Source organism: Parambassis ranga, chromosome 3 (genome assembly GCF_900634625.1).
Source record: "Parambassis ranga chromosome 3, fParRan2.1, whole genome shotgun sequence".
NCBI classification, from domain to species: domain Eukaryota; kingdom Metazoa; phylum Chordata; class Actinopteri; family Ambassidae; genus Parambassis; species Parambassis ranga.
The window spans coordinates 5,821,253-5,848,144 of record NC_041024.1 but is presented as its reverse complement, the minus strand read 5'-3'; the positions used below and the strand labels follow the sequence as shown (position 1 = coordinate 5,848,144).

Below are 26,892 nucleotides of genomic sequence, written 5' to 3'. Positions count from 1 at the left end.
GACACATTTTTCCTTTAGATATATGTTAGAAAACTTTTTTTACATGTTGGTGTCTCCAGCCTTCAGAGTGGTCCGCAGCAACATCACAGTGATTAACTCTGAACTCCTATTTCCTCCTAGGAGGTACAGGACTCAGCACACCAGATCAGGTAAACATGGCGGGTGTGGGATGAATCAGCTTCAATTTCTCAAGCCATCAGTGAAGGACATAATCTTTACTTCAGACTTCACTGATCTGACTTTGAGAGCTGGACACTGGGTGCTTTCAGTATTTGGTCTGTGATTGACAGTGGTGGACACAAGTCTCATCCATAGGATTAACCTCAAATGGCAGATTGACTTGTTAGGCCCAGGGAGGTTCAGGACTCAGTTAGCTGACTCCTTGGCCAGTTCTGTGGCAAAGTCAGAAAGTCAAAATCTATTAAACTTGTTAATCATTACATTTTTATGAACACATCTTTGTATATTTACAGTTATTTATTTACACTTGTTACATGTTCATTCATTGATCTCTCTGTGTCAGAGTTCTGTTGTCATTACGAAGTATAAAGCTCCTCTGAACGGATTCCATTTGATTTCAGTATTCCTCTATGGTTTCATATCATTTAGGCTACCAAAAAGATTTTTTGCATCAAAACACTAACCAATAGTAGAGAGCACTTGGCCCCAGCAGCAGCCAACCAGACACAGGAATCTTCGTTTGTTCACCACCACTAGAAAAGCAGCCACTGAAGTAGATGATCAGAATGATGAAGAAAGGAATGTACCTACAAAAAAAAAACAAGATGCACATATAAAACTGTATGTCAGAGCATTTTTAAATAAGAAAAAGTTCAATTTACTTAATTCCGAATCAGAAATCATATTTTTATTTTAGTAAAGCTGCAGTACAGCCTTCAAAAGAATATATCAGGCCTTAAAAGCTGAAAGAGAAAAATAATCTTTTTTGTCAATGTCACAAAATCCTTCGACAAGATAATGAACTCATTTAAAATGATTAAACTCTTGAACTGACTAAGTATCTGCTACTTATGACAAAGCCTGCCTTTTCTATCGGGACGATAATGTGGTATAAAAAGCTTATAACCATTTTTGCACAACACCAACACACAGTTTAGCAGAAATTTCTTATTAGATCACTACCAAAACAGACAAAATAGTCCATGGGCCAGACGAGAGGCGGGGGACACCCTGGACAGGTCACCAGCCCATCGCAGGGCATTATACGGACAACCATTCACACCTACAGGGAATTTAAAAGTGACCAATTGACCTAACAAGCACATCTAGGGAATGTGGGAGGAAGCCAGAGCACCCGGAGAAAACCCACGCAGGCACAGGGTGAACATGCAAACTCCACACAGAAAGGCCCAGAAAGGTCAGAATCGAACCGGGAACCTGAGGTGACAGTGCTAATCACTGCACCACAAAAAAGAAAAACAATGAAAAAAGAAAAGAAAACAAAGAAAACTCCAAATCTAATCCAAAAAACTAATAAAAAAAACTTGAAAATGTTTATTATTATTATTGTATGATGCTTATTTATTCCCTTCCTCTCTTTCATCCTCTCCTTCATATCGGCCTCTTTCTTTTGCACCTCCCCTTTCCACTGTGTTCAAGGCTCAGGGTTTCTGTGAAGCACCTAGAGACAATTTTAATTTTAAAAGACAAGCCAAACAAGCATTTAAATTTTCTTTAATATTTTTAAATAAAAATTGCTTAAAAAATTTAAATAATTTAAATTGATTGACTGCAATTTACATCCTCACCACTAGGTGCCAGTAAATTCTACACACTGACCCTTTATGGGAATGTATTGTCCATCTATCTTCTTAGCCCACAATGTCTTGTACTACAGGGTCATGGGGGGGCTGAGGCCTATCCCAGCTGTCAAGGGGCAACGGGTGGGGTACACCCTGGAGTCTATCGCAGAGCTGGATTCTATAGTTCGAAGGTTGATTCTATTGTTATTTATATATGAAGCAGGGAATCTCCTATAGTCGTGCTACTTCAAAGTTTATAATGTGTTATTTAAAAACTCAATACATCTTTAACATTGTTTTCAGGTAACTTATTATCATTCAGTGTCATCATTTCTGGTAGCATCCATGTGTGACAGCAGGATGAGGCCTGTACTGTATACTTACACCGTGTGCACAATTATTACACAAGTCAGCATTCTGATCTTCTTCCTAACTTCTGTGCATATATTTTAACTTTAAATCACTGGATGATTATAACCATTTATAGTAGATACGGTATGTATTGACACACTATTATTCATTAGTGATGTAGTATATGTTAAACCGACATTGAAAAGCCAAAAAATCTCAAACCTCAAGTGACCTAGAATTCATTATTTTCCAGACTTGCCTCTTAATGAGTGTTCAGACCACCAAAGCCAAGCGCTCAAAGACAAGACCAGGGTAAAGAAGACCTCAAACAACCTTCACTGTGTGAAAAGTTACAACGTTAGGCCAAAAAGTACCTTAAGGACAAATATTGGAGGTTTTCTGGAGAGATAAATGACAGAAAGGACCAGATGGAAAGGCCTGTGGCTCCAACACTAATGAGCACAGGGAAGCACTCAGTCAGGCGATGAACAAGGTGGAGGAGGAGGAGCATTGGTTATGACATGCTATAATTAGGGGCTGACTTATGATAAGGTTTAGAGTGACCATACTCATTACTTTAATATGGAGAAACACATAACTTACATTTACTTTCCTAAACTTTCAAGCGTTCACAAAGATTTGGGTTTGACTGAGAACATTGCATTTGTTCGATAATAAATTGAATCCTGAGAAGAACTATTTGTCTAATAATTGCATACACACACGCAGCGTATCCTCCGGGATGTGATTGCTGTGTTTTGTTGGCTCAGTCTGTGTGCTCTAAGGTGCAATATTCAAATCACACTCACATCTGCGTCACCGCACACAAAACAGCTGGCTCATCCAATGCAAACTGAAAATCTATCCCCGAAAAAATGCTGACAGAGCCCTTAAACTCAATGAAACCAAAGGCAAGGTGAGAAAGAGATATTGCTAATAATGAAAAACCCATTCCAACATATTTTTCAAACTAAAACCAAGTATGTTTGTTTTGGTTTTTTGATCAGTCTTCTCAGCACTGTCAGACCTGCTTGACTTTCCCCACACTAAAATCTATTGACTCCTTTCAGGTGTATCTATCAAATTGACTTAACATTCAAATTTAAACAAGCTTGGCAAACTATTTAACCCGACAAAGTGCTACATTTCCATTCAGTCATCAGCACCATACGTACACACAGCACATGTAATTATCACAAACACATACCACATTAAGTGTCCCAGCTGTTCATCATAATAATACAGCAGTTCAAAGGAGTCGATCTGTGAAAGAAGGACAAAAAGGTTCAATTATTACATGACCATATTTTCATCTGCCTTGGTAGTCTTGTGCAACATTGCCACCTACTGTTCCATAACCATTCATACATTATTAGAGCAATTATTTAGAAATAGGGCAAAAATTATTGATGGAAAAAAAATGTATAAATGATAGTCGCTCACACCGTTCACAGTGCTTGGACATTGACATTACATAAACCACCCAGCCTTGTGCACATCATGTTTGGCATCTTATATTGAAAAGCATTTTGTTTATCATAAATATATATATATATTTAATATATATAATAAAAAATGGAAATGGAAAGACCGTGATTCCACTTCAGCTCTAAGTGTTTAAATCTGTGTTATAATAAATGCTCTGTACATGTAAATTTAACCAGACTAGTCCTTAAGAAAAACAACAAAGAAAGGAGAGTTTTGTAGGTGAAATGTAAAAGCCTCTATTTGTACTCTTAAGTATTCTGCAGGGCAATTTCAAACAACAGTTATTCAACATCTATCAATGTGCATAAAATCAGAAAGAACTCTGCGTGCAGACACTTTACACAAACAGATTTAAAGCCCAGCAGCTTCAAAAACAAATTTGGTGAGTGTATGTGATTTTACTATTCTCTACACAACTCAGACTGCTTCAGACAAAGACATCTGCACTAAAAGCCCCTTTCAGATTCAACATGTTATCAGTGTAAACATTTTCTCTGACGGCAGGTTGATTTATAGTGTGTTTTATGTACTGATATTAAAATAGAGAGTTTTGATTGTGTGTGTGTGTGTGTGTGAATTCAGCTTTTGGCATTAGAATAAGTGAACACTGTGTAACAGTGATATAAGTGTTTCTTAGGTATGTTCAAAGGACCCTCACTGGGTGTCAGCTGCTCGTTTGCTTTTTTCTTGCTGTAATTGGAGCATCATCTTCTCACATACAGGTCATCGGTGCAGTAAGTGGTCCTTCAGTGTGTCTGTGGGCACTTGTGTATTCATACTGATGACAGAATGTTCACACGTGCACTCACTAAACGTGGTCTGAGTGATTAATAGCACATTCCAGCAGGGTCTCAATACACTTTCAATACCAGGACACCTGTTAAGGGACAGAGTATGCTCTTATTACCTTACTACTATTATTCCTAGATGTGGCATAATTAGTCCGCCAATGACCGACCACGTGTTTGCAGGAGATCACTGAAGGACACACACTAAACTTTATAAACCTATTGTAACACTGTCTGTGGTTTCAGGTGTCTCTCAGTAACTGGATTATTGTCACTCTGTTATCGAACATCTTCTGAAAGCTCATGGAAATGAGACATTTTCAGTCTTCTTTCTGTTTAGGAGGATTAAGATAAATCCTGATGACACGCAGCAGGATGTCTGCTGGAGAAACCTTGTTCTGCTACAGTTATCATAACTCTTTTTTATGTGTGCTTGTTGCATAACAAAGACTTACACAGGGACAACATCAGAAGTGGTGAGATGAAAAGATGATTTCCTTTAGTTGTGGATCACCTTTACTTTAACATCCGTTTGATGTTAAACTCGTGGATAAGATCAGACACACGTGCTGTTCTCTGCCTCACCTGTGCCGTCACTGAGCCTTGATGCATGACATAAAGCAAGACTAAAATATCTCCTCCAGCTTCAGCAACACGTGTCTCTAAACATATTTCTTATGTAACATCTAGTTGTAATGCAAATTTATGGTATGTTCAGGGGCAGAGGAGTAATCTGACATTCGTTTTAGAGTCATTTCACCTTTTGCGCACTTTCACTAATTACTGTCCAAGAAGCATACAATAAGATCCAGCGCATAACATAAACAAAAATATGTGTGTTTGCTTTCATCCAGTTCCTGATACGTAATAATATCACATTGACAGCCTGTCACAAAAAAAAAAGCATCATGCTTTGCTTTTAGAAAAGATGTGACGCCACTGAAGAAGCAGAGCGAAAAATAAGCTCCACTCCCACACAGCAGGATTCTGCTGGAACAGACAGCTGTGATGTTACGGACATGTTTTGTAAAGTGTGTTGTCAGTGCCTGTTGAAGGCGGACAAGAGAAACATATTTTTTAACATCCCTGAACTGACTTCTGTCTGAAGAGTTATGACAGGTAACAATCATCATCTTGACAAGTGACAAACCAAGTGTAAGGATAAGATTTGTTGGACTTCACCCAACAGGATAACTGTATTCTTAAACAATATACTAAGTCTTACCAGAGAAGCAGGTTTAAGGTCTTTGATGATGGGGTTCTCTCTGACTGACAGGTGGAGCTGGTAGCCACTCAGGATGAGCCGATGGTTGATGGAGTCTCCCACCAGGTGGATGCTGGCTCCCATGACAAAAGTGGTGATGCAGAGGTACACAGCTGTGCGGGACAGCACCCTGGGACTGCGCTCAATCAGCTGAGTGGAGAACATATATATTTTTTGTACATGATAAAAGCTAATCCATTACCACATTCCAATTATTTTGGTCATATCTGTAGAAACTGGGGTTATCAGCAGCAGCCGCGTCATTCCTTTGACGTCACTTCAAACAGTGCAGCAGGTTAATGTGATTTTCTGCTTGAAGGTTGACGCTCTGCAGGTGGGATTCCTGCCTTTCTACTCAGCCTTTATTCTAAAGACGTATCTCCCACAAAGGTGATGAATAATACATATCAAGCAGCTTGTTTTTGGTTTGATAATACCGTTCTTACTTATGACCTCCATTCTAGGTATCCTTTCTTTCAGATATTTCACCCTGTTTCTTAAACCTTTCTCTGTGCTGCATGCACAAACTTAAATTACCTGCTGCGAACCGGTGATCCACAACTTTTTAAAAAAAAAAAAAAAATTGTGTTGTTTCTTTCTGTTACTTTTTTAATCTTAAATTTATTAATAAATCTTTAATGATTGTTTGTTATTCTGTGACTGGTGCATGTGACAGGCTCACAATTACAGTTTGTTTATGTGCTTTCTTCATCTAAACATGGCTGGAGAGAGTCAAGGATTTATGTGTTGACATTCCAAAGAGTTAGCATCCTAACTTTCATGAAGTTCTTCACTCTGGTGCTAATGAAGAACTATTTTATATTACCAACAGAAGGTCACAAGTGGGAACATGTGATGTATAATACTTATAATTATTTTTACCCTAGTTTCAGCAACTGGAATTAAAGCCTTGCCAGCACCTAACGTCAAGCTGCAGTTAACACAACACTGTAAACCGGTCTGAAAAGTGTACATTTGTTATTTCTAGGCTTACCTTAAGCATTAGAAATGGTGTTATGATATTGTAGGCCATGTGAAAATAATCTCCAGCGCTGGGCTTGTTCAGGGGAAACCACTCCAGAGGAAGAACAATCTAAAACATGACAGAAAACACAAAGAGTGTGACCCTCCGATTGTGAAAGGGACAGATTAAGTGCCCCGAGCCTGCTCACCATGACAATAGGCCTTCCAAAGTCCAGTATCCAGTTCTGCAGAGTCAGGCAGAACCACAGGTCAGAGTGGAACTGATGCTTTTTCTTCTGTGACACATTTTCATTTGGAACACCAGGAGCGCTGTCAACACACATTTCAAGTAGCAGAAAAAGTCAATGTAACACGGACGGACAAATAATACAAAGGGCAGCACAGAGTCACATTTAACAGACACACTGGGAATACTGTAAGGTTTACTAGCTCAAAGAAAGCTCTACTGCTTTTAACTAGTACATTTTATGACTACTTTATTTGTTAGGCCATCTTTTTCACATGCAAGACAACAACTGTGTCCTAGCATGAAATGCCCTGTGTATATCTTATGAAAATACTCCTTTTTAAAAAAAAAATACTGCATAAAAAGAGGCAGGAGGAATGTCTAATCAGCAGCTTATGTCTTTTAATTTAAGAGATGTATTTCCATATATTTGCAAACTGCCTTTTTTCTCTTCCTCTTGCACTCTGAAATCACAGCCTGATGGCAAAGCACCAGCTGTGGAATCACTGACCTCTTCAACTCTGCAGCTGTGCAATTTCCTGTAGCATGCTGAACACAGTATCAGTGCTTCATATGCCCCGTGACAAATGGCATGTGCAGCTTTAAGTTGAATCTATTTAATCTATCAAACTCATTTCTTCTTATACCTTTCATCTTCTAGTGATGTTAAACTCTTTCCTTAACCTCCTAAAATATTTGTCATTCTATTATTCATAATCAGTTAGGACATATTTGATTTACATTTTAAACACCAAGCTTATAAACATTAAAGTGTCTTTATTTTGTTTGCTTTGCTTTGAACTAAACATCTCAAATGCCAGATGCTTCAAATACAGATATTTGTAGTGTGCAGCTTGGCAAGGAAGCCTGCAGACAAGAAGAAGGTAAGAAATAACCCAGCCCTGCATATATCGGATGCGGTGTATTTGCAGTCGGCCTGTGTTCATTTATAGATTCAGTCAGAGCTAATGTTTACCAGTTATCTAACGTGTCATTTATCAGCACTTGCGCCTGTTCGATTTAATCTGTGCGTCCAATAGTTCCCTTTATAAACGGTCGCGCCGCCTCCAGGAGCAGGGCGGAAACAGAAACATGCAGCCTGCAGGATCAAAAAGGTTTCTAATAAGTTTGGTTGTCTATTTTCTGAAACCGAGTATGCTTCCTTCTCTGACAGCCCAACGACAGTTTAATGCTAACAACAGCGTTAGCTAAATACTGTACACAAACCTATTGGTGTGTAACTCGTTGCCTCGACGTTTTCGTACAGTCTGCATGGTCGGTTCCGTGTTTGCTTAGTTAACGTTACTTTCTTGCTTCATCGAGATCAAAACAACAGAAAGTTAACGGGACAGTTTCTACAAAGACTCCTGCCAAAAGCCACTTCCGGGTTTAGGACTGTCGTTCCCGCCCATTAGGATTTATTTCGACCAATCACAGCGCAGAAGGAGCCGGCAGCGAAAGGGCTCACTATACCCTCAGTTGAGGTTCATAGGTAAATTCATCAGTTTTATTTGTAACAACAGGACGAGTATGGATTGACTTAATTCTATAAACTGTGAACAATTTTGTGGATCAATATAATTTCACAACCACAATGTACATTACCCAAGATTTAAATTTTTAAAATGCTCATTTATTTCTACTTTTGTTTATATTCTAATTAATGGGCCTACTTCAGGCCACATAGTACCTTGTCTTGTCCTGTTAACCCAAACACCAGCTGCACTGGCCATCAGAACCGGAAACAGCCTGAGAGGGAGAGAAGCATCGGTCAAGAGGGACTTGGTCTGGCTGCTCTGTGGTTGTTGGCCCCACAAATCTCCCCAGTGTATAAAAATAATATAAATAATAGTAATTCACAACAATTATACCATGACATTCAGAAGTAGTCTAAAAATATTAGGGAATTATTTGTGATTAAACTAAACTAAATCAAATCAATATCTGAACAGTTTGGTTTTGCAGAAATGACAAATACAAATCTTGAATCTTTAATAAAAATGGGTTTTTAGAAGTGATTTAAAAGAAGACAAGCCTTATCTCCTCGGGCAGGTTGCTCCAAAGTCTAGGAGCTCTAATGGCAAAAACCTTTTCTTTTTTTATTTATTTACAGGATTAGAAGGTGAGTGAGACTATAATTCCGGCCATGGGGATTTCTATCAATAATAATTATACCATCTGTTGCATTTCTGTTGAACGTGACTATATGAAAGGACATGTGGTCCCACCGGGGCCCCTGAACAGCAGAATTCTCTCTGGTCTCAGCATTATGCATTAACACATTTTGTCGGTATGCATCATTATTCAGAGCTTTGCATTCTTAATTATTCTGTCCCTCATGAGTTTGGAATGTGTAGAAATATAATGAGAGAAAGCCATAAGGATGTAGTTTACTGATCATGCAAAGCAGTATTTTCCACTTTGACCAGAGGAAAACAAAATATAAATTAAGAAAACAAATCAAGTATATGTGTCATGGCCTCCTGTTCTGTTGGTGTTGTTTTTCATTTTCTTTGGTTTTCCTGGTTATTTTGGTATATTTGTATTTTCCTAGTTTATTTTGGTTGTTTCCTGTTTTATTTTGAAAGTCTGGGTCCCTTGTGTTTACCTCCTTTGTGATTGCTTCCCTGTGTCTTGTTAGGTTGTTTCTTGTGATCCCTTTCATCCAGTTGGTTTCAGTTTTGTGTTCCTTAGTTTGTACTTTATTTGGATTTTTTTTTTTTTTGAAAGCTCACGTTCCATTGGACTCGTTCCTCCTTTCGTGTCTGCATTTGATTTCATCATATATCTGAATCGGCAACAGAAGACCGAGGAATAATGTGACCAGAACAGTTGCATATGTTTAGTTTTTTACAGAAGAGGAAGGAGAAATGTATTCCCACTGGTGCATTTTTCACAATGTGATTGCTAAACGTGTTCGGAACTTTTAAAACATATACTCCACATGGGACTGAGAGCATCTGTTGCCTTATAATGATCTGGACCCCGTCACTGGGGCCCTCTTGCACATGTTGTGTACATAGATATTGAACAAAACACATTACTTCATTCACGCTTCACCGTTTTTCTCTTCATTTCGTCCCATTCTGCTTGTGTGTACTCAGACTGATGAAATATGGTCTGAGGCGTTTTAATCCCATGGCTAATGGAACATGTGGATCATGTTCAGCTCTGATACATGACTTACAATCCACTTTATATGTCATCTCAATACTATAGTGTCAGTCAAATAAGGTAGGCATCATCACTGGCAGCCAATTTCGCAGCAAACACATAAGTAAGGAAACAGCTTCACAGTGTGCTGGTGTTTACTGTCAATTGCTGTACAATATGAGATAACCTATAAAATGAGTGTGCTGTTAGGACCCACTTGTTTTGCATTTTTTTTATATGTAGTGAGGCAGTAGACATAAAACAAAAGGAGAGAGAGAATGGAATGATGAACCTTTTTTTTTACGTTTTGTGTTCTGGGATTGGTTGTGAAATTATATTGGTCCACAGAGCCATAGCAGTGTTAGAGGGATAGGTGCAACATCCAGTGTTTATGTTATGTTTTTATTTGCTAAACATGTCCAATCCAACATGCTAAAACATGTTGGATTAAATAAACAGTAGTCTAATTATCTGAAGTTCTTTATTGACTGTGAAACTGCATTGATGCTCAGTGACCAGCAGGTGTCCTCCTGTTTTGCAAGAAGCAGGTTGATATTCTAACAAAATAAGGATAAATAATGCATTCCGTGTGAGTAAGTTTTATGCAACAAATTTCAGCCTTATTTGTCTTCCTACTAACAGCAGTGTGAGGTGGTCTCACATTTCAGGTTTATAGCTCTTCCAGATGGTTTCATTTCAATAAAATGTTCCAGTGTTGCAGCTGAAATCAAAGATCAGAGCACAGACCAACAGCAACATGCTGCTCAAACACAGACACTTCACAGTTAATCATCTTATAGCCCGATAATATATCTGTCAGGGGGACTTTTATTTTTATACATGACTACAATTTGCTCCTATTGGCTATATGTACTTGTATCTAGCATTACTTGTAATGGTGTATTTTTTTCCTTGATGTATTAGTACAACTTCAAATTTGCTTTTCTGTACATGAAGATGCAATCTGCATTTTTAGAGTCTGTTATGATTTTTGATTTGATTTGATTGTTGATCACTGACACAAAACAGCTGCTCTATGTAGGTTAATGGTCACTTCTTGTGAGACATACTGCTGCACACAGACAGTTTTGATACTACAACAAATCTTATCGATGTCCTGCCAAACAGCCACTGTTCATTAGGAGGAGGAGTTATTTAAAACCCCCAGCTGCTCCCCCTGCTCCCCCTCACTCCAGCTCACTGCACCCCTCCCTTCACTCTACACCCGCTTCACTCCCTCTTGCATCCCGGTAGTTTCAGCGATTATCCAAGGAATCCTCACAGCCACACTCTCTCTCCTTTCCGCTCGCTGTTCATGATGGACTTGGTGAATTTTCTGCTTTATGCTGCGGTCGCAGCCTGCACAGTGAAAGGTAGGCATCCTAACACTTTAATATCAACTCCCACAGAGAATGTTTCATCAAGAGTCAGGGGAACATCTTTTTTTGTGGTTGTTGTGTTTCTTGTGCATAAATGTTTGGTTCAGCTCTGTATTGATTGACAAGCTTCCCCTCTGGACATACCTGTTGTGCCAAACACGTTTCTTTGATGTAATTTTAATCAGCCATGACTGAGTCAGAGTAGAGTCAGTGGCTGTGTGAGCGCTTCTGTTTTGTCTAAAATCCAGAATGCATTATTACAACACTGGCATGTGTATGCGCCAGCCAATGGTGCTTTGAAGCCACACAGCTACTTTCATATGCATAATAGTGCTTCAGTTACAGCTTAGAAAGAAAGCACGCTGTCCTGTTCTACATTCTGTCTGAACTTGGGGTAACTGTTACTGATGCCCAGTGAGGCTGCAGACAGATGTGACTGTTCTGATGCATGATAGAGGGATGCAAACACACTGATGAAGCTCTTCTTGTTGTGGGAACATGTATGGAATGCATATTCTGTTTGTTCTCTGTCTGAAGGACAGCATTTCTCCAAACTCTGGTAGAAATAAATGGTGATCATTTCAGGAAACCTCCTACACATGTTCATCAGACCTGCTCTGAATTCTGAATATTGTGATTGAGTCAATTATAATAATGGTTTTCACTGGTCGAGTCTCTTCAGCCAGCACTTTACAGGCATTACTAATGGAGGGTTCCCTGCAACTGAGAGGCAGATGGAGAGACGTCTTTGCGCATGTTTGCACGTCCCTTTGTCTGACATTACTAATGCTGTTAAGTTTTATTAAGAGCTTGAAAGACTTTTTCTCCCTGTATGGGTCGGCAGCATCTTTCCAGTAGCTTGTTCCCAGCGTGCTCTGATGGACAGAAATGCATCATCTCAGGAAAATAACATTAATGTCACCTTCCTAATCCTCATAGTGAAATCTGATTATGGTGAGATCTGGATAGGGAACCTCTACAGGGAGTTCAGCCATGGACAAAGACAAGCTTTCAGCCAGTCTTCAGCCTTTTTTTAAATGAATGAACTGGATGCAAAGCAGAACGGTGGAACAGGGAAATGTCTAAAGACAACGAGCGCTCTGCCAAATCATCAGGATAATGTGCTTCTCATTGGTGGTGTAGAATAATTGGGCTGTGGCCATTAGTGAAGTGAATAGACGCTGCCAAAAAACGCTCCATAACTCAAGAGACACAGGATTGTGTTAAAATGATCGGCAGGTTGAAACTGGGGTTGGTCTATGAGATGAGATGAGATGAGTCATGTCCACATACTGTACTTGGATGATCGTCTGCTATTGAGACTAAAACATCTGCCCCCTCGTGGCTGGTTGCAGTACAGGTCATAAAACCTGCTAGAGCTGAAGATCTTTGTCCATCCATCCATTCATGTTCCTAATTTCAATCATGTACAGCTCGGTTAGTAGATGAGACAAGGACCCAACTAAAAACTAAAATTGCTTCTCGAATAAAGTTTTCCCAGAGATAGTTTATGACCATGAAGCAAATTTTTGTCACACATTGATCTGTGTTCAGATGTTCATTAACTTCCAAAAGTAATCTCTACAAATGTTATACGCACTTGTTCCAACCTGGTCAATAGCAATCTACAGCTGCTCATCCTTGCCTCCTGAGCAACACATGTGCCACAGCTTAGTGTCATTTCGTTTTCATTTTGTCCTCATTACTCACACACACATAGAAAAACACATCAAGATGAAAGCCAAAAAACCTTTCTAGCTTTCTGTTCTCATCACAAGTCACTGGTAAGTTTAAACAGGCACTGAGTATTGTCACAGTGGTTGCCACAGCACAGCTTCAGCCCTAACAATCCTGCCTGAAGATGAATGCTGTGGAACATCCAACAGTTTCAGCTCTGACTTGCACTTGGGGTTCCAGCAACAAACACACACATACTGTCAGTAGGCTACTGTAGAATAATCAAAATGTGTTTTCTGTGTTCCAAAGTCTCTCATCAAGGGCCAAACCAGCGCAGACTGTACACTGACCTGATGAAAGGATACAGCCCACTGGAGAGGCCGGTCCTCAATGACTCAGAGACTCTCACAGTGAACTTCGGCTTGAGCCTCATGCAGATCATGGATGTGGTGTGTAAATGATTTCTCTTCAGAAGCAGCATCCATTTTATATTTATAAGATGATAAACAGTTAAATCACTTAAACATGAGAAACATTCTGTTTTCTTGTGAAGGAACTTTTCCAGTTTTTCCAAAATGGGTGAAGCTGATGTTCCAATTTTTGCTAAGTCACATCTGGAATGTCAAAATGTAATTGCTGTATAAAAGAAACAGTTAAAACATATTTAAATGTGATTGTTTCTCCTTAACAACCAGTTTCCTTTTTTCCACTTCCATAGCATTGAGAGGTGAAGCTACTGGACCTTATATGAGTAGCATGATCTCTCTTCTATTAAACATACTAAAGAAAAGAAAATACAAGCACCGAAATACCTGAGTAATATTATTAATGAATATTAAGTTTGTTTGTTTTTCTAACAGGATGAGAAGAACCAGGTTTTAACCACCAACATTTGGCTACGGCTGGTAAGACTTTTCACTGAACATAAAACGTCCATTTGATGTCTGAGTGTCATCGTGTGTTTATGTCTGAATCTAACTGAGCTGAAAAAATACACTCTGGTTGTTGTTGGTGTTTCACATAAACTCCAAAAACTACTTGGTTAGGTTTAGGATAAGATTGTGTTCGGTTCGCTGGTGTCATGGAAGCCTTTCAACCGAAGACTATCATGCTACCTTAAAAAAAAAAAACCTTAACGGTAGGGTAGGAAGTTTTGAAAACTCAGTGAGAGTCAGCCAGATTTCAAAAGTAAACACACGCCCCTTTATCTCGGAGCTCACCCCGAAGCCACGCCTCCCAATCACATGGACGCGCATTACCTGAAGATGAGCTGCGGTCTGTGACTTCGGCCATCATGCACGTACCTCTCTGGAAGAGAGTGACAACCAGCCAATCCTCCGTACAGGGTCCACCCGGAGGATTGGCTGATGTTTTTAGCGTTTTATAGCTTCCACAGATGATTCATATTCTTTGTTTTAAAGCGAAACTGCCAAACTAATTGGTTGCTATCAGAGTGTAAAGAGAAGTTACACTAATTTAACAAAAAGTGCATCAGAATGAAATCTCCTACCCTACCTTGAAGCATCTGAGCATGTACACAGTGAGTCCACATTCAAAGGCAAACTGCGGGTCCTTTTACAGCAACTTGAAGCTGAGCCAGTAATTTGTCTGTTTGTAAGCATTGTATAGGGAGTGAATTTTTGTTTTGATTATATTAAGATGGAAAGTTATGCATAATTAAATTGTGGATGGACCCTTGGGTGCACGAGCGAGGCTAACAGCTACCTGCTGTGTCCTGTCTTTAGGCTTGATGCTCAGTTGATTGGTTTTTTTGCAGCTTCATATAATATTTACTCACAGATTTTCAACAAGGAAGTAAATAACAAATTCCCCTTAAATGTTCAAATGGGCCTTTAACTTTGTCATTTAACAGACAGTATGGAGTTTTGTGCTACAGCGTACCATTTAGTTCACATCTCAGTCCTTTTATCTTCCATACAGCGTCTTCTCCTTCATGCAGAGAGATGAAATGTGTGTGAACACGGATGCTTTATTGCAGCTTGTCCATTTTGTGACACGAGTTCCCTGCTGCTGCATCGTCAGCAAGCTCTACCAAGGCCGTTTGGTCTGTTTAAATCATCCTGTGGAATCATAGCAGCTGTCTTACTCCATCTCTCTCTCTCTCTCTCCTCCTCCTCGCGCTGCGCGCTGCAGAATCGACTTTGGCTCTCAAACATGAGATAGACCAAACAGCAACACTGGGATCTGCCGTCTGTTAGGATTGATGTAGCATTTGTTGGCTCCAGAAGTCCAAGAAAATCCTAAAGAAAGAGTTTGAAGATAACTTTTGTAAAGTTACACACTGAAATCGTATGATACTATTATTTAATTTTATATTATGTATTATGAACTTTTATTTTTAGTTAGTGGTGGAGTTACTTTACTGTGGATATCTGAGTTTAATAGATGCAAAGGTTATCCTCCCTCCTCCTGTGTGCTTTACTCTGCCTTTTATTAGCGGCTGACCTTTATGCTTATTTATGCAGGCGACAGCCATTATTTGAACACAATAGTCTGAGCTAATTAAATGTGAATCACAGATATGATTAGAAAAATCATTATGAACAGCCATTCAATCAAGAAAAATCACCATATGAGGTCACGCAGCTGAACCATTTGGAGCAGGAAATCGTCAAACACATGCTTTGTTTTTAAGCTCTCAAATAATATGTATAATCAGTCTGCTAGGAAACCATTTCAGCTCTGAGCAAATGGTTCATTTTTATTTTTGTCATATGTATTTTTCCTTTTTGTTTCCATCTTGGTTGTTCGACTCTCACCCTTGTGTTTATAAAGGCATGGCTTCAGGTGTCAGTTTCTCTCCCAGCATTCTGGCTGGATGTGTCAGCTGTTTGTCCAAACTGAAAAATCTACCAGATCGGAGGATCGTGGGTTATCATCAGGCCCCCTTCAGAAGGAAATTGAATTATGATGAACATCATTTAATGAGCAAAACAACAGCATTTACTAGACAACTGGAAACTGGAGCTGATCAGAGCAGGACTTTACTAAAAGTATAAATGACTGGCCAGTCAGTCCTAAACAGGCAAATCAGCAATGTGGCTGAAATACAGTAGGCTATAAAGGTGATGTATGTATGCAAATGATTGTGCAAGTGTGGTTGAATAAAACATTCCTCCCTCTTTTACCTATGGAGGCAAGGGGTTTGTGTTCTGATTCACCATGTTGGTTTATTTCATCATTAAACCAAACTTCCTGCATCTGGACTACACCTCTGCACCTATTGGTAACAAGTAGGACCAGCCAAAGTCTGGTGTTTATGAGGCTGGTTAATGTTGTGTATCAGTGTACAGTGCTTTAAATTTCAGAAATTTTCATTTACGTTTTTGGAGTTAAACTGATATAACCACAATCTTTTTTTAAACCTAACCGAGTAGTTTTACTCCCTAAAGTCATATTTATACACTGGACCTCTGTGTCTGTGTGATATATATTTTGTTAAAACGTTAGCAAGTCTCTGTGCAGATGTCTGCTTCCCACTATTTTACATTATCATTATGTGTGAGGAGGTATTGTTTACGCCCCAAAACCTTCGTTCTGTAGCTGCTGCTTAGACTGCACAATGTTACCACAGCTGCTGCATATGTATTCTGCTTATTATAGCACTTGTTATCTCCTTACCAAAGAAGAAAAGCTTTAAAGGAACACATGTATGTCAAATACAAAAAAAAAAGAACATACCGTTTCTCTTCCACAGTACTGGAACGACTATTACCTTCAGTGGGATAAAGATGAATATCCAGGTGTGAGCAATGTGAGATTTCCTGATCATCTCATTTGGAAGCCAGACATTCTGCTCTATAACAGGTAGGCATTGTAAGTGCAGAGCCACACTGTAATTGGATATGCATGGTGTCAGACTCAGCATGCATGCACTGTACTCTGCCCAGTATAATAGGGGAATCTCAGAGGGATGATGCATTTTTTGTTTGTTTTTTTGTTGCGTTCCAGCACATAAAAACCGAGCTGTTTCAATCACACTGCAGCACAATGTCGAGTTTGTGTCCCCTGATTCTGACATTGCTATTTTGGAATGTTTTCCTCTCCTGCTTTCTGACTGAAGTTTTGTTTTTGGTTCTTGGGTGACATTTTTGTGAACGACACTTGCCCACAAATGCAGTATTTTTTAACTAGCCTGAGGGTGCCACATCAGGTAAACTAGGTGGGTGTCAGAGTTCAAATCCTCTTCCCTGGATAGCAGCCAGTACCACTGTGGATTTGTGGGCTGGAGTGTTCCCCTGGTGGATGATCAGTCCTCTTGTCAGCTTCCTACGCTGAGTCTAATTGATTTTCTTGTGTAGTTACTCAGAAATTGGCCCTAATAATGTGTACACTCCCAGCAGCACCTCTCTTTTTTTGCATCTCAGAAAATAGAAGTCATCACTTTGCCTGTGGAGCTCAGTGATGTTCTGAGGATCTTTCTGGTCAGGTCTCATCCATGTGTGTACACTACCAGAGAAATCTCTGCCTCAAAACTGAAAGAAAAAACTGACTTTGTCCTGACATGTACCACATCCACTTCTCAGCAGGCTCATGGACTTTGGAGTTTGTTGTATGGGCACGTTCCTGGGTGACACCCAGCTCAGTGTGTGAGGATCACATGATGGATCCTGTCACTGATGTCCTGTCCTGTGCAGCATTTCCATGCTGTCAGTCATCTTCCAGGCTCTCTCTGCTGTGTGGCTCCACTTGTTATGTTGCAGAAACAGACTCATAGGATGGAAATGAAGTCCCACAAAACAAGCATGATTGTTTCACATTGTCTGCACCGAGAGAAGGCTGTAGATGCCAGCCTGTCCCCACCAGGAAAACATATTAAGGTTGATATTTCAGTGCCTTGAAACAGAACATGTATTTCTCTAGCTGTAGCTCTATGTGTCCTTGGAGGCTACAACCACTCTTCCTAATGGGAGCTAAAAATGGTTCTGAAGCAGTTTGGTGTGTGCTAACTGCTAACTAGATGATCTTTACTTAACACTTCTTACTGTTTTTATGCCTAAGCTTAACCAATATTTTAAATCTTTATGCCAAATCCAGCTGAGCGAAACTTGAGCCTGAGTCAAAGGGGTCTATCTTACCTGGTATAAAGTCTTTGCTAAATCTGAGACAGAAGGACTAATCAGAGATGAATTAACTCACATTACACTTAACAGGATTATAATGTTAGGTACGCAGACAGGGGCATTAAACCTCAAGGTTAGTGGTGGTCTGCCCTTTAAATATATGCAGCTCAGCGGAGCACTGTGCATTGCAGCAATAAATCACTTGGACAAATGAATAAACTTGTATAAGAAAAGATGGTAGAAGGAGCATTTTATTATACAGTAGCTCCCTAATGGAAAATGCCATGGAGATCACTATTAATCAATCTTTAAAAGATCTGAACAAACCACATTAAAGGCACTCCACTCTGCCATCAACTAATGAGGGGAAGAGCATTGTGCTTCATTTGTCATTGTCTAACAGAGTAAATCCTTAATTTGAGAGACTTTGAATTGCTGCAAGTTACATTGTTTTCTTTTCTTTTTCAACTTCAGCTCAACCCCGCCTCCACCTCTGGGGAGTTCATTTAGAGGGAGTGAATTATGTGTAGCAGGAGGGGGAACAAGGGTAACCACTGAATAACCGTCTCCAGGGAAATGTAGCATCAAATATGAGTGGTGCAGCTACAGCAGTAATGACTCTGAGAAATGTTTGTATTTCTCTCTTCACTGTGTGCATGGCTCATAACAATATATGCTGAATCTCTAATTAATCACAGGTTATGAGCGTATTAAGGTGACTTCCTGTGTTCTGCTCCACAGTGCAGATGAAAGGTTTGATGGCACGTTCCACACCAATATTGTGGTCGACCCCTCAGGCTCTTGTTCTTACATTCCTCCAGGTAAGAGTTATAATAATCCTTTATTTTTCACCTGCTTTAAATTATGTGACACTTCGTCATGCATTCCTCAGATACCTACTAGGACATGAAACTTCTGGATATGGGTATCACACACTTTTTGTCAGTCACACTGCTCAGGCACTGTAGGAGGTTGCCTGTTAACTGCGGGTCATCAGCTTGTACTCTCAGTCTGGCAGTCTTGACTACAACAAATGTCAGACACACAAACACAATCCTTATTTTCTCCATTTGTTCTATCACAAGTAAATATTAGCCGACTAACACAATCTCTTCTTCTTCTTCTTATCCTTATGAAAACAGACTTTACTCTCAAAGCTTTTTCCACATCTTGTCTAAAGATCTCTGTGGTTGTTATCTCAGCAATGATAGACATCAAACATGTTTCCTCCAGCACTAACAAGTTTTTCTTGTTATTTTTTTTACATTAAAACTTTTGATTGAAATTACATAAACCTCCTGTGGGCCAAATTATATCGTGTCCAAATCAGCATAGCTCTAATATGTGCTGTATATACAGACCAGTACTGTAGCTGTAGCTGTACTTGACTGAAATGGTGTAATGTGGAAATCTACCTGTCCCTCACTATTATTCTGAAGTTTAATTTGATTAATTGATTTGATTGATTCATTTTGCAAGTTAAGAAACACATTAGATTTTTATGGGACAATTGCTCTTTATGACAGCAGGCTCTCCCCACTGTTGTAAAGACTTCTCACAGTTGGAGCCTTCTCTGTGAATGGCAGAATACATGTGTATTTGATGGAAAAGGAACCAGTGTATCTTGGAAAACAACAATGTCCACAGATAATCCACCCAAACATAAAATGAGTAGTGGACAACCTCACTAAGATGCTTGCGATGGAGCAGCCCCATCACTGACATCATGCACTATCTCACACTCACTAATTTGGTTAATCTCCTTACATGTATACTGATGCTTACCTACTTACTGCTGGGCACACAGACATTCTTATCTATCACTCATTCATGTGCAGGTGAAGTACACACATTCATACACATGCGCTCCTCAAAAAAAAAAAGCGTTGCCTGGCAATGTGGCCTCCGTGCACATGGATCCTTGCTGTTTTCATTTTTTAGTTCCCCGATTGTGGAATGACCTACCGAGCTCCATCAGAGCAGGAGCGTCCCTCTACATCTTTGAGAAGCTCTTGAAAACCAATTAGGTACCTGAATCCCTGGTCTCTTAATAAATTAAATGCATACCACTTCAAACATGCACTTTCCTCTTCCTCTCCTGCTACTAGAACATAGCCTGGGCACTTCAGTCCACAACTATTCTATTGTTGTACTCATGGTTTATTACTTGTGGCTTCTCTATTTTTGTCTCTGTTATTTTTTTCTTTTTTCTTTCACTTTGGATTAAAACAAATGCCAAATGAATAAGCATGAAACATTTCACATATATACTGTAGCAATAAGGTTGAAAATGGATCACTTAGGTGTGGATTCTTCTCCTACTACTTGACTTTACTGACTTTACTGTCCACATAAAGGCAGTGTCAAGCACATGTACCCATCACATCATGCTTGATGCACTCCTCCTGATCGAACCCTCGCTGATCTACTTCTGCAAGTCAGTGTTGTCGTACAAGATGTACGACTTTCTGTAAAACCATCAGCACACATGTGCACATGTTGTAGCGCTGCATGAGAGCACAGTGAAACAGACGGCCCTCCTGTCCCTCCCTCCCTCCTGTTCTCCCTGGCAGGCTCCTCTTCCCCCCCGCCTCCCCCCCTTTTTTTCCTTACCATGCAAAAAAACATTGCCTCAGCATCTCAATCAATACTCACGTAAATATCTCCATCACTGAATTTCTTCTGGATGGATTGTCTCTGTCACGAGCAAATTGCCTCTCAACTTTATTCCAAATGAACCCTCATCGAATTCACTGCTGGAGCTCAGCAATAACTGCATTAACATGAGGAACGCCGTATGCAGATAAGACCTGAAGGGGCCAAATCATTTGAATGTCTTGACATTTGTCTTCGTCACTGAGGTTCATTTCAGTAAATAGGAGTCATTCTCCTTTTCGGCCCCCCCCCCCCCATCACTGTTCATTTCCTTCCCATGTTTATCATCTTAAGAGAGAGGAAAGACCGTGTTTACTGCCAACATCTCATATCTTTCTGAAATATGGGTTGAAATTAGTTTTGGTGCCAGCCTCTCCTAAAGAATTGCCCTCCGCCTTCATCTCATTGTCATGCTGATTTTTTCACTCATAATATGATGGATGACAGCAGAATAGTAGAACCTCTCTGGCTGCCTCTTCAACTGTGGGCCACTGTCATTTGATTTTTTACTTTCCCTCTGCTTTATTTATGAGGAAAAGCCCTGCTTCCTTTTCTGTCCATCTCTGTCCAAGCCCTCTGTACACATGTACAAGGAATGTGTGTTCCTCACCACAACAGGAATTTTCAAGAGCACCTGCCACATTGACGTGCGCTGGTTCCCCTTTGATGTCCAGAGGTGTGACCTGAAGTTCGGTTCCTGGACCTACGGGGGCTGGTCTTTAGACTTAAAGATGATTGAGGCAGATATCAGCGACTACGTCGCCAATGGAGAGTGGGATCTTGTGGGTAAGTGGGACTTGGTGGTGGTGGCATCGTTCTGTCACTTTTCATTCCACCTGTACCTGTTAGTGCTGTGTTGTTTCTCTCAGAGGTCCCAGGACAGAAGAACGAGCGGCGGTATGAGTGCTGCCAGGAGCCGTACCCTGACGTCACCTTCACCGTGGTGATGCGCAGACGGACCCTCTACTACGGACTCAATCTGCTCATCCCGTGTGTCCTGATCTCCACTCTGGCCTTGCTGGTCTTTCTGCTGCCAGCTGACTCCGGGGAGAAGATATCACTGGGTCAGAGGCACTACAACACACAAACACACGCTTCACTGACCTGAAAACACTGCTCTTTACTTTTATGGGAATCATTTTGAAATAAGTCCACAGATTTCTCAACATTATTCGCACATTATTTGCTGATTCTTCTTTTTTTCTTATATATTGAAATTTAATTGGCTCTCATGAATTATTGGTGTGCAGTCAGATGAACTGCAACCCTGGAAATGTTATGCAATGCAGTGCAACTACAAATACTACTTTGATCACTATGGTTGCATTATATTTTAATGTTGTTACCACACTTTAGTAAATATTTGAGTTGTCAGTGGTAGAAAACACTCAGATAGCACAGTGCTCATCGGCACATAGGCCTGTGTGGGTCCACTATTATTTTTTAGTATGTTGATCTGCTCATCACAATAAGAATAGCAAACACTATAGCAAATTAATTTAAACATTTAGCCTTGAAAGTAATATATATAAAATTCTGCTTTATGTTGCATGTCAGAATGTAAATCTGTGTGTGTGTTTGCTGTGGTAGAAACTGCCAGACATTGTGTTATAAATAATTTGACTAACCAAAATTGGTCAAATATAAATAGGCCTGGGGCCCCAGGTAGCCTGCCCTGCCTGTTAGCAAGCTGCATCTCTGTGTGCAGAATATTTACTACTTCTACTAGTTTCTTCTGTGGTGCAGTTTCCCATTTGTAGTCCATGTGTGTCAGGAGCGTTCCTCTGTACATTTCTACAGCCATATAAGGTGATTTAAATTGTAAATTAAGTTTAGCCAACAGGCTTTCTGCTTCTTTGTGGCCTGCCGTGTACTCTGATACAACCACTGCGTCAGAAGGGAAAGTCTTGTCCAGTTGATTATCATGTAGGTATCATTGCAACGCATGATGACACCCAGCTAATTGCATATGTTCAGCACCACACTGAAGGAGAAATTGAATTCCAACTTTTAACCAAGGAGGCCTTAAAAATGAGCCACTATCACAGTAACATGGCGTCTGTTTTATTCTGCTGGTGAAACACATGGATGACCATTCAGAGTGCAGCCATCGACTCATGTGATGCTTTCAGAGCTGCATCCATATGGGACACAGCTGGAGTGAGACTGCCCTGCTCACTGTGGCTGTTGCATATTATTTTAAGAACTTTTGACCTTTCTGGATGCTGACTGGTTTATGAGTGACAGATTGTCTTCTTCCCTCCTAGAAAATTTTATGTCACAATCTTGAAGTCTTAAAACCCTTCGTACTTCAATATCTTATAATTTTGTACTAAAGAGTTTACAGATTTCTCTGGTGGCTTCCTGCCAAAGTTTACATAAGTGTGATGTGCTTCTATTACTCTCCGATTCTTCTCCATCTAAAACAACTTAACATCCCCATAGCCTCCTGAGTAATCAGCCATTTAATGAAAAACAATGGTTTGTCATTAATCCACTCCCTCTGTGGGCCTGTGAAGTGAGCTGATAATCAGCATTCACTGACTTAAGAGTCAGAGGACCACGAGGAGTGTTTAATCTTATCTGGATTGTCACAGTCGCCTTGAATGTTGTTATGAAGGCTTTGTGTAGACAGTATCTGTGGTTGTGTGGGTAATGATGGTGGTGGGTCTGTGTGGGGTAGCAATTGATAGAGTCCTGGATTCCCCTATTAAACAAACAGTGCAGAGCCAGATGTGTGGGCTTGTGTGTGTGTGTCAGTGCATTGACAGATGGAGAAACTGTGAAGTTAATAAGAACAGTAAAGAGTTATATATTTTGTTCGTAGCACAACACATGACTTTATGTCCTTAAAAACTGTGTGTGTGTGTGTGTGCAGCCACACATGCTCATAAATCTAGGTCAGTATATCAAACTAACCTTCCTGCATCATTAATATTTGAAAGCAGTGAATGCTCATTGAGTAATGTGTGTTTTTTTTATAGCAGCAGTTATTCCAAAATTTAATTTGAGTGAAGATTGGTCTGTCCCGAGAGCTGTGAGTTACACAATATAGCAGGAATATAATAGTCTGTGGATCTTTTTCCCTTTTTTGTATTTTGCATGTGAAGAACAATTAAGCCTTTTTAACATAAAAAATAAAATACATGGTATGTCAATAGTTCAGACCCTCCATCAAATAGAAGAGAGAGCAGCCCGTCAGTGGATGTTAGCTTTCCTTTTCCATGATTGCTCTTCTTTCTATGACAGAAGAATGCATTTGATTGCATTGCATTTATATCATGTAAACTGTAGTCATATTTCATATACAGGTCCAAATAAGATGTCATTTTAGAAGACTCTTCAGCTTTACTGTCATCATGTTTCAGGTTTATTAATCTGTCTTATTTGTGGTTTGAATTATAAAAAGGATGCAAATATTTTCCATGAACACTCTTTTTGGAAACCTTTTTTTTTCCAGCATTGTCTCACTTAATGCATATTCTTTCTAACTGTAGGCGTTGATTTATTGGCCTTATTCAGATTAAGTGACGCTGCCTCTGCAAAGATACGTTTCCTGTGAGGTATTTAGATGGACATGGTCATACACGCACCACTTGTAATCCTTCAAAAGTATTCAGGTTCTCTGTCTTGGTCAAAAGAAACCGCTGCAGCAGACAAAAAAGCAGCTGTGTAGGGGGAGACTGGTAATCCTTCTGAAGTTCTCTTTTCTCCAGTGAAAGCCGTCGGCTTAGCGATGTCAGCTCATTAGTGAAAACTTGTCTCCTCACAGGTTCTTTAAAGACACCTGTTGGTTTTGTTGTACCTTTCAGGTGATGTTGTGAGTGACACAATAAGCCTCTGAGGATTCACATTTGGCTGCCGAGCTGTATCCTATTACAGAGGAGCAACCTAAAATTTAAACCAAAGCTGTAATTAGCATAAGATTATAAAGAATCACAAATGCATGGTATAAGCTTTGTATGCAGAAGTGGAACACAATGCGAGTAACAGAATTGAAGTGGGTACAAAGCAACTGGAAACACTTTGCAGGGAATAAAACAACGACTTCCTACTGCAACAATCTGAGGGAAAGCACTTGTAATCATTGGCAGATTCCTTTTGAAGGATGGAATAGTGTTTTCTAAGCTAATGCAGATTCCATCATCAAAGATTCATTAAAGTCTGTCTCATATGTGATTTGAATACTTTTCATCATACTTATTAGTTTTATTGCTGACGGAGATTTTGTGTCCTTCCCAGGCATTACTGTCCTGCTCTCCCTGACTGTTTTCATGCTGCTGGTTGCAGAGATTATGCCCGCCACATCCGACTCGGTGCCTTTAATAGGTAAGCCAGACTAAAGTTAAAAGCAGTCTCCATGGGTGTCAGCTACTATCAGTGGGAAAGGGGTGGTTAAAAATCTTCTGTAGCCACTGGTATTTAGAGTTTGTTTTTGAGATCTTAGAGTCAATCTGAATCTGTGGAGTGGAATGAAAAAGAGTAGTGAGCACTCTTGTACTGTAGTTTGCTGTTTTACATCAGGACACATTAATCTGTGTCCACACTTCCGTTTCTTCTGCACCCAGCTGAGTACTTTGCCACTACCATGGTCATTGTTGGTCTCTCAGTAATTGCAACAGTTCTGGTGTTGCAGTATCACCATCATGACCCTCATGGAGGCAAGATGCCAAAGTGGGTAAGTGTTGCTTCATATTACATATGTTTGAAAACACCCAGAGGACAGAGTCTGTTCTACAATGATAAATAACACATAACAATAACAACACAAAGTGCCCATGGGAAGTCTGATACATTTTCTGTACTGAATATATTTTCTATTTAAAAATTAAAATCACACATGCCAGCCAGTCAGACATTGCTATAGCCTTGCTGTTGTTTGATCATCATTTTATGTTGGTCAATAAAGTGAAATTCTGTGGTATCACAAACAATGTATACAATGACAACATAATGTCTTATTGATTACTGTGTGGTCCTTTAGACCCGTGTGATCCTGCTGAACTGGTGCGCCTGGTTCCTGCGCATGAAGCGTCCAGGTGAGGAACGAGTGCGCTCAGCATGCCACAACAAAGCTCCGCGGAGCAGCCTCACCAGCATGGAGCTCAGCGGCAGCGCGTCAGCTCCACAATCCACCAATGGCAACATGCCGTTTCCAGGCCTGCGTGGCCTGGAGAGCATTCCCTACTCCACGGCCGCCACATCGCCTGACTCTGGTATCCTCTGTGGCCGGCTGGTGGGACGAGCAGGAGAGGACGAGGTGCTCCTCTCTGCAGGTCAGATCTCCACAGGGGGAAGCTTGGAGCTAGAGATGGCAAAGATCCTGGATGAGGTGCGCTATATTGCCAAACGCTTTCGTAACCAAGATGAGGATGAGTCTGTGTGCAATGAGTGGAAGTTTGCTGCGTCTGTCATTGACAGACTTTGTCTCATGGCTTTCTCGCTCTTCACTATCCTCTGCACCATAGGGATCCTCATGTCAGCTCCAAATTTTGTAGAGGCCATTTCCAAAGACTTTTTCACTTGAAGAAAAATCAGAAAATAATGTACCAACAACTCCTCTCATAGAGTAACCAGAGGGACTTATATATCCTCAAATATTTAACCACACATAAGTCAGACATATAATGTATAAACATTTGAATTTATGCATTACACTATAATGGTGTTTACTGTTTGAGTCTGAAACATTAATATCAAAGCATTGTGTACAAAGACAGCAGCTGTGGGTTCTCATGTGGTGTTACCTGTGTGCTGTTTTTCTTCACACTGTGCATTTATGTAATGTTGCTATTTGCCTTTCTATATCATTCTTGATCACTGTCATAGCCAAAAACTTCAATGTAATGTGTTCTTACTAAGGTTTACTTTTATTTTAGCATCATGCGATCATCAATTTCTGTAAAATCAAAATGTTTAGATTTAGTTTTTCATTCTCCTTGATGAAATGGAGAGCATTTTGTTAATATATTTGTGTTTTGTAGTATAAATAAGGCTGACAACTTGGAATGATGCTCAATATAACCTGGCCACAGCACAATGTAGTGCAATCTCTTTATTGTTTTTATTATTAATATATT

The 26,892-nt window shown here is 40.0% G+C and overlaps 2 protein-coding genes across 4 annotated transcripts in view; one reads left to right on the top strand and one right to left on the bottom strand.

Moving 5' to 3' along the window:
- The window catches only part of cln6a (CLN6 transmembrane ER protein a), a 10,019-nt gene extending 1,789 nt beyond the window's left edge, over positions 1–8,230 (bottom strand). For both annotated transcript variants that reach the window (XR_003670351.1, XM_028401794.1), the window contains exons 1-6: positions 8,092–8,230; positions 6,827–6,947; positions 6,649–6,747; positions 5,616–5,804; positions 3,322–3,377; positions 645–767 (exon numbers count right to left, since the gene is read on the bottom strand). Coding sequence is in view for 1 of the 2 variants with exons in the window: in XM_028401794.1 (XP_028257595.1) it covers positions 645–767; positions 3,322–3,377; positions 5,616–5,804; positions 6,649–6,747; positions 6,827–6,947; positions 8,092–8,138 (635 nt within the window). In the remaining variant the exon portion in view is untranslated. The remainder of the gene's footprint in view (positions 1–644; positions 768–3,321; positions 3,378–5,615; positions 5,805–6,648; positions 6,748–6,826; positions 6,948–8,091) is intronic.
- On the top strand, positions 8,179–26,892 carry LOC114433299 (neuronal acetylcholine receptor subunit alpha-7-like). 2 transcript variants are annotated; one of them, XM_028401793.1, is made up of 10 exons: positions 8,179–8,356; positions 13,383–13,522; positions 13,934–13,978; positions 16,792–16,901; positions 18,899–18,978; positions 21,431–21,598; positions 21,682–21,876; positions 25,055–25,141; positions 25,381–25,490; positions 25,797–26,892. In XM_028401793.1, the coding sequence occupies exons 2-10, from the start codon at positions 13,427–13,429 to the stop codon at positions 26,337–26,339; spliced, it is 1,434 nt and encodes a 477-aa protein (XP_028257594.1). In that variant the 5' UTR covers positions 8,179–8,356; positions 13,383–13,426; the 3' UTR covers positions 26,340–26,892. The 2 variants fall into 2 exon arrangements, with proteins under 2 accessions (XP_028257594.1, XP_028257593.1); XM_028401792.1 differs by lacking the exon at positions 8,179–8,356 and adding an exon at positions 11,272–11,390.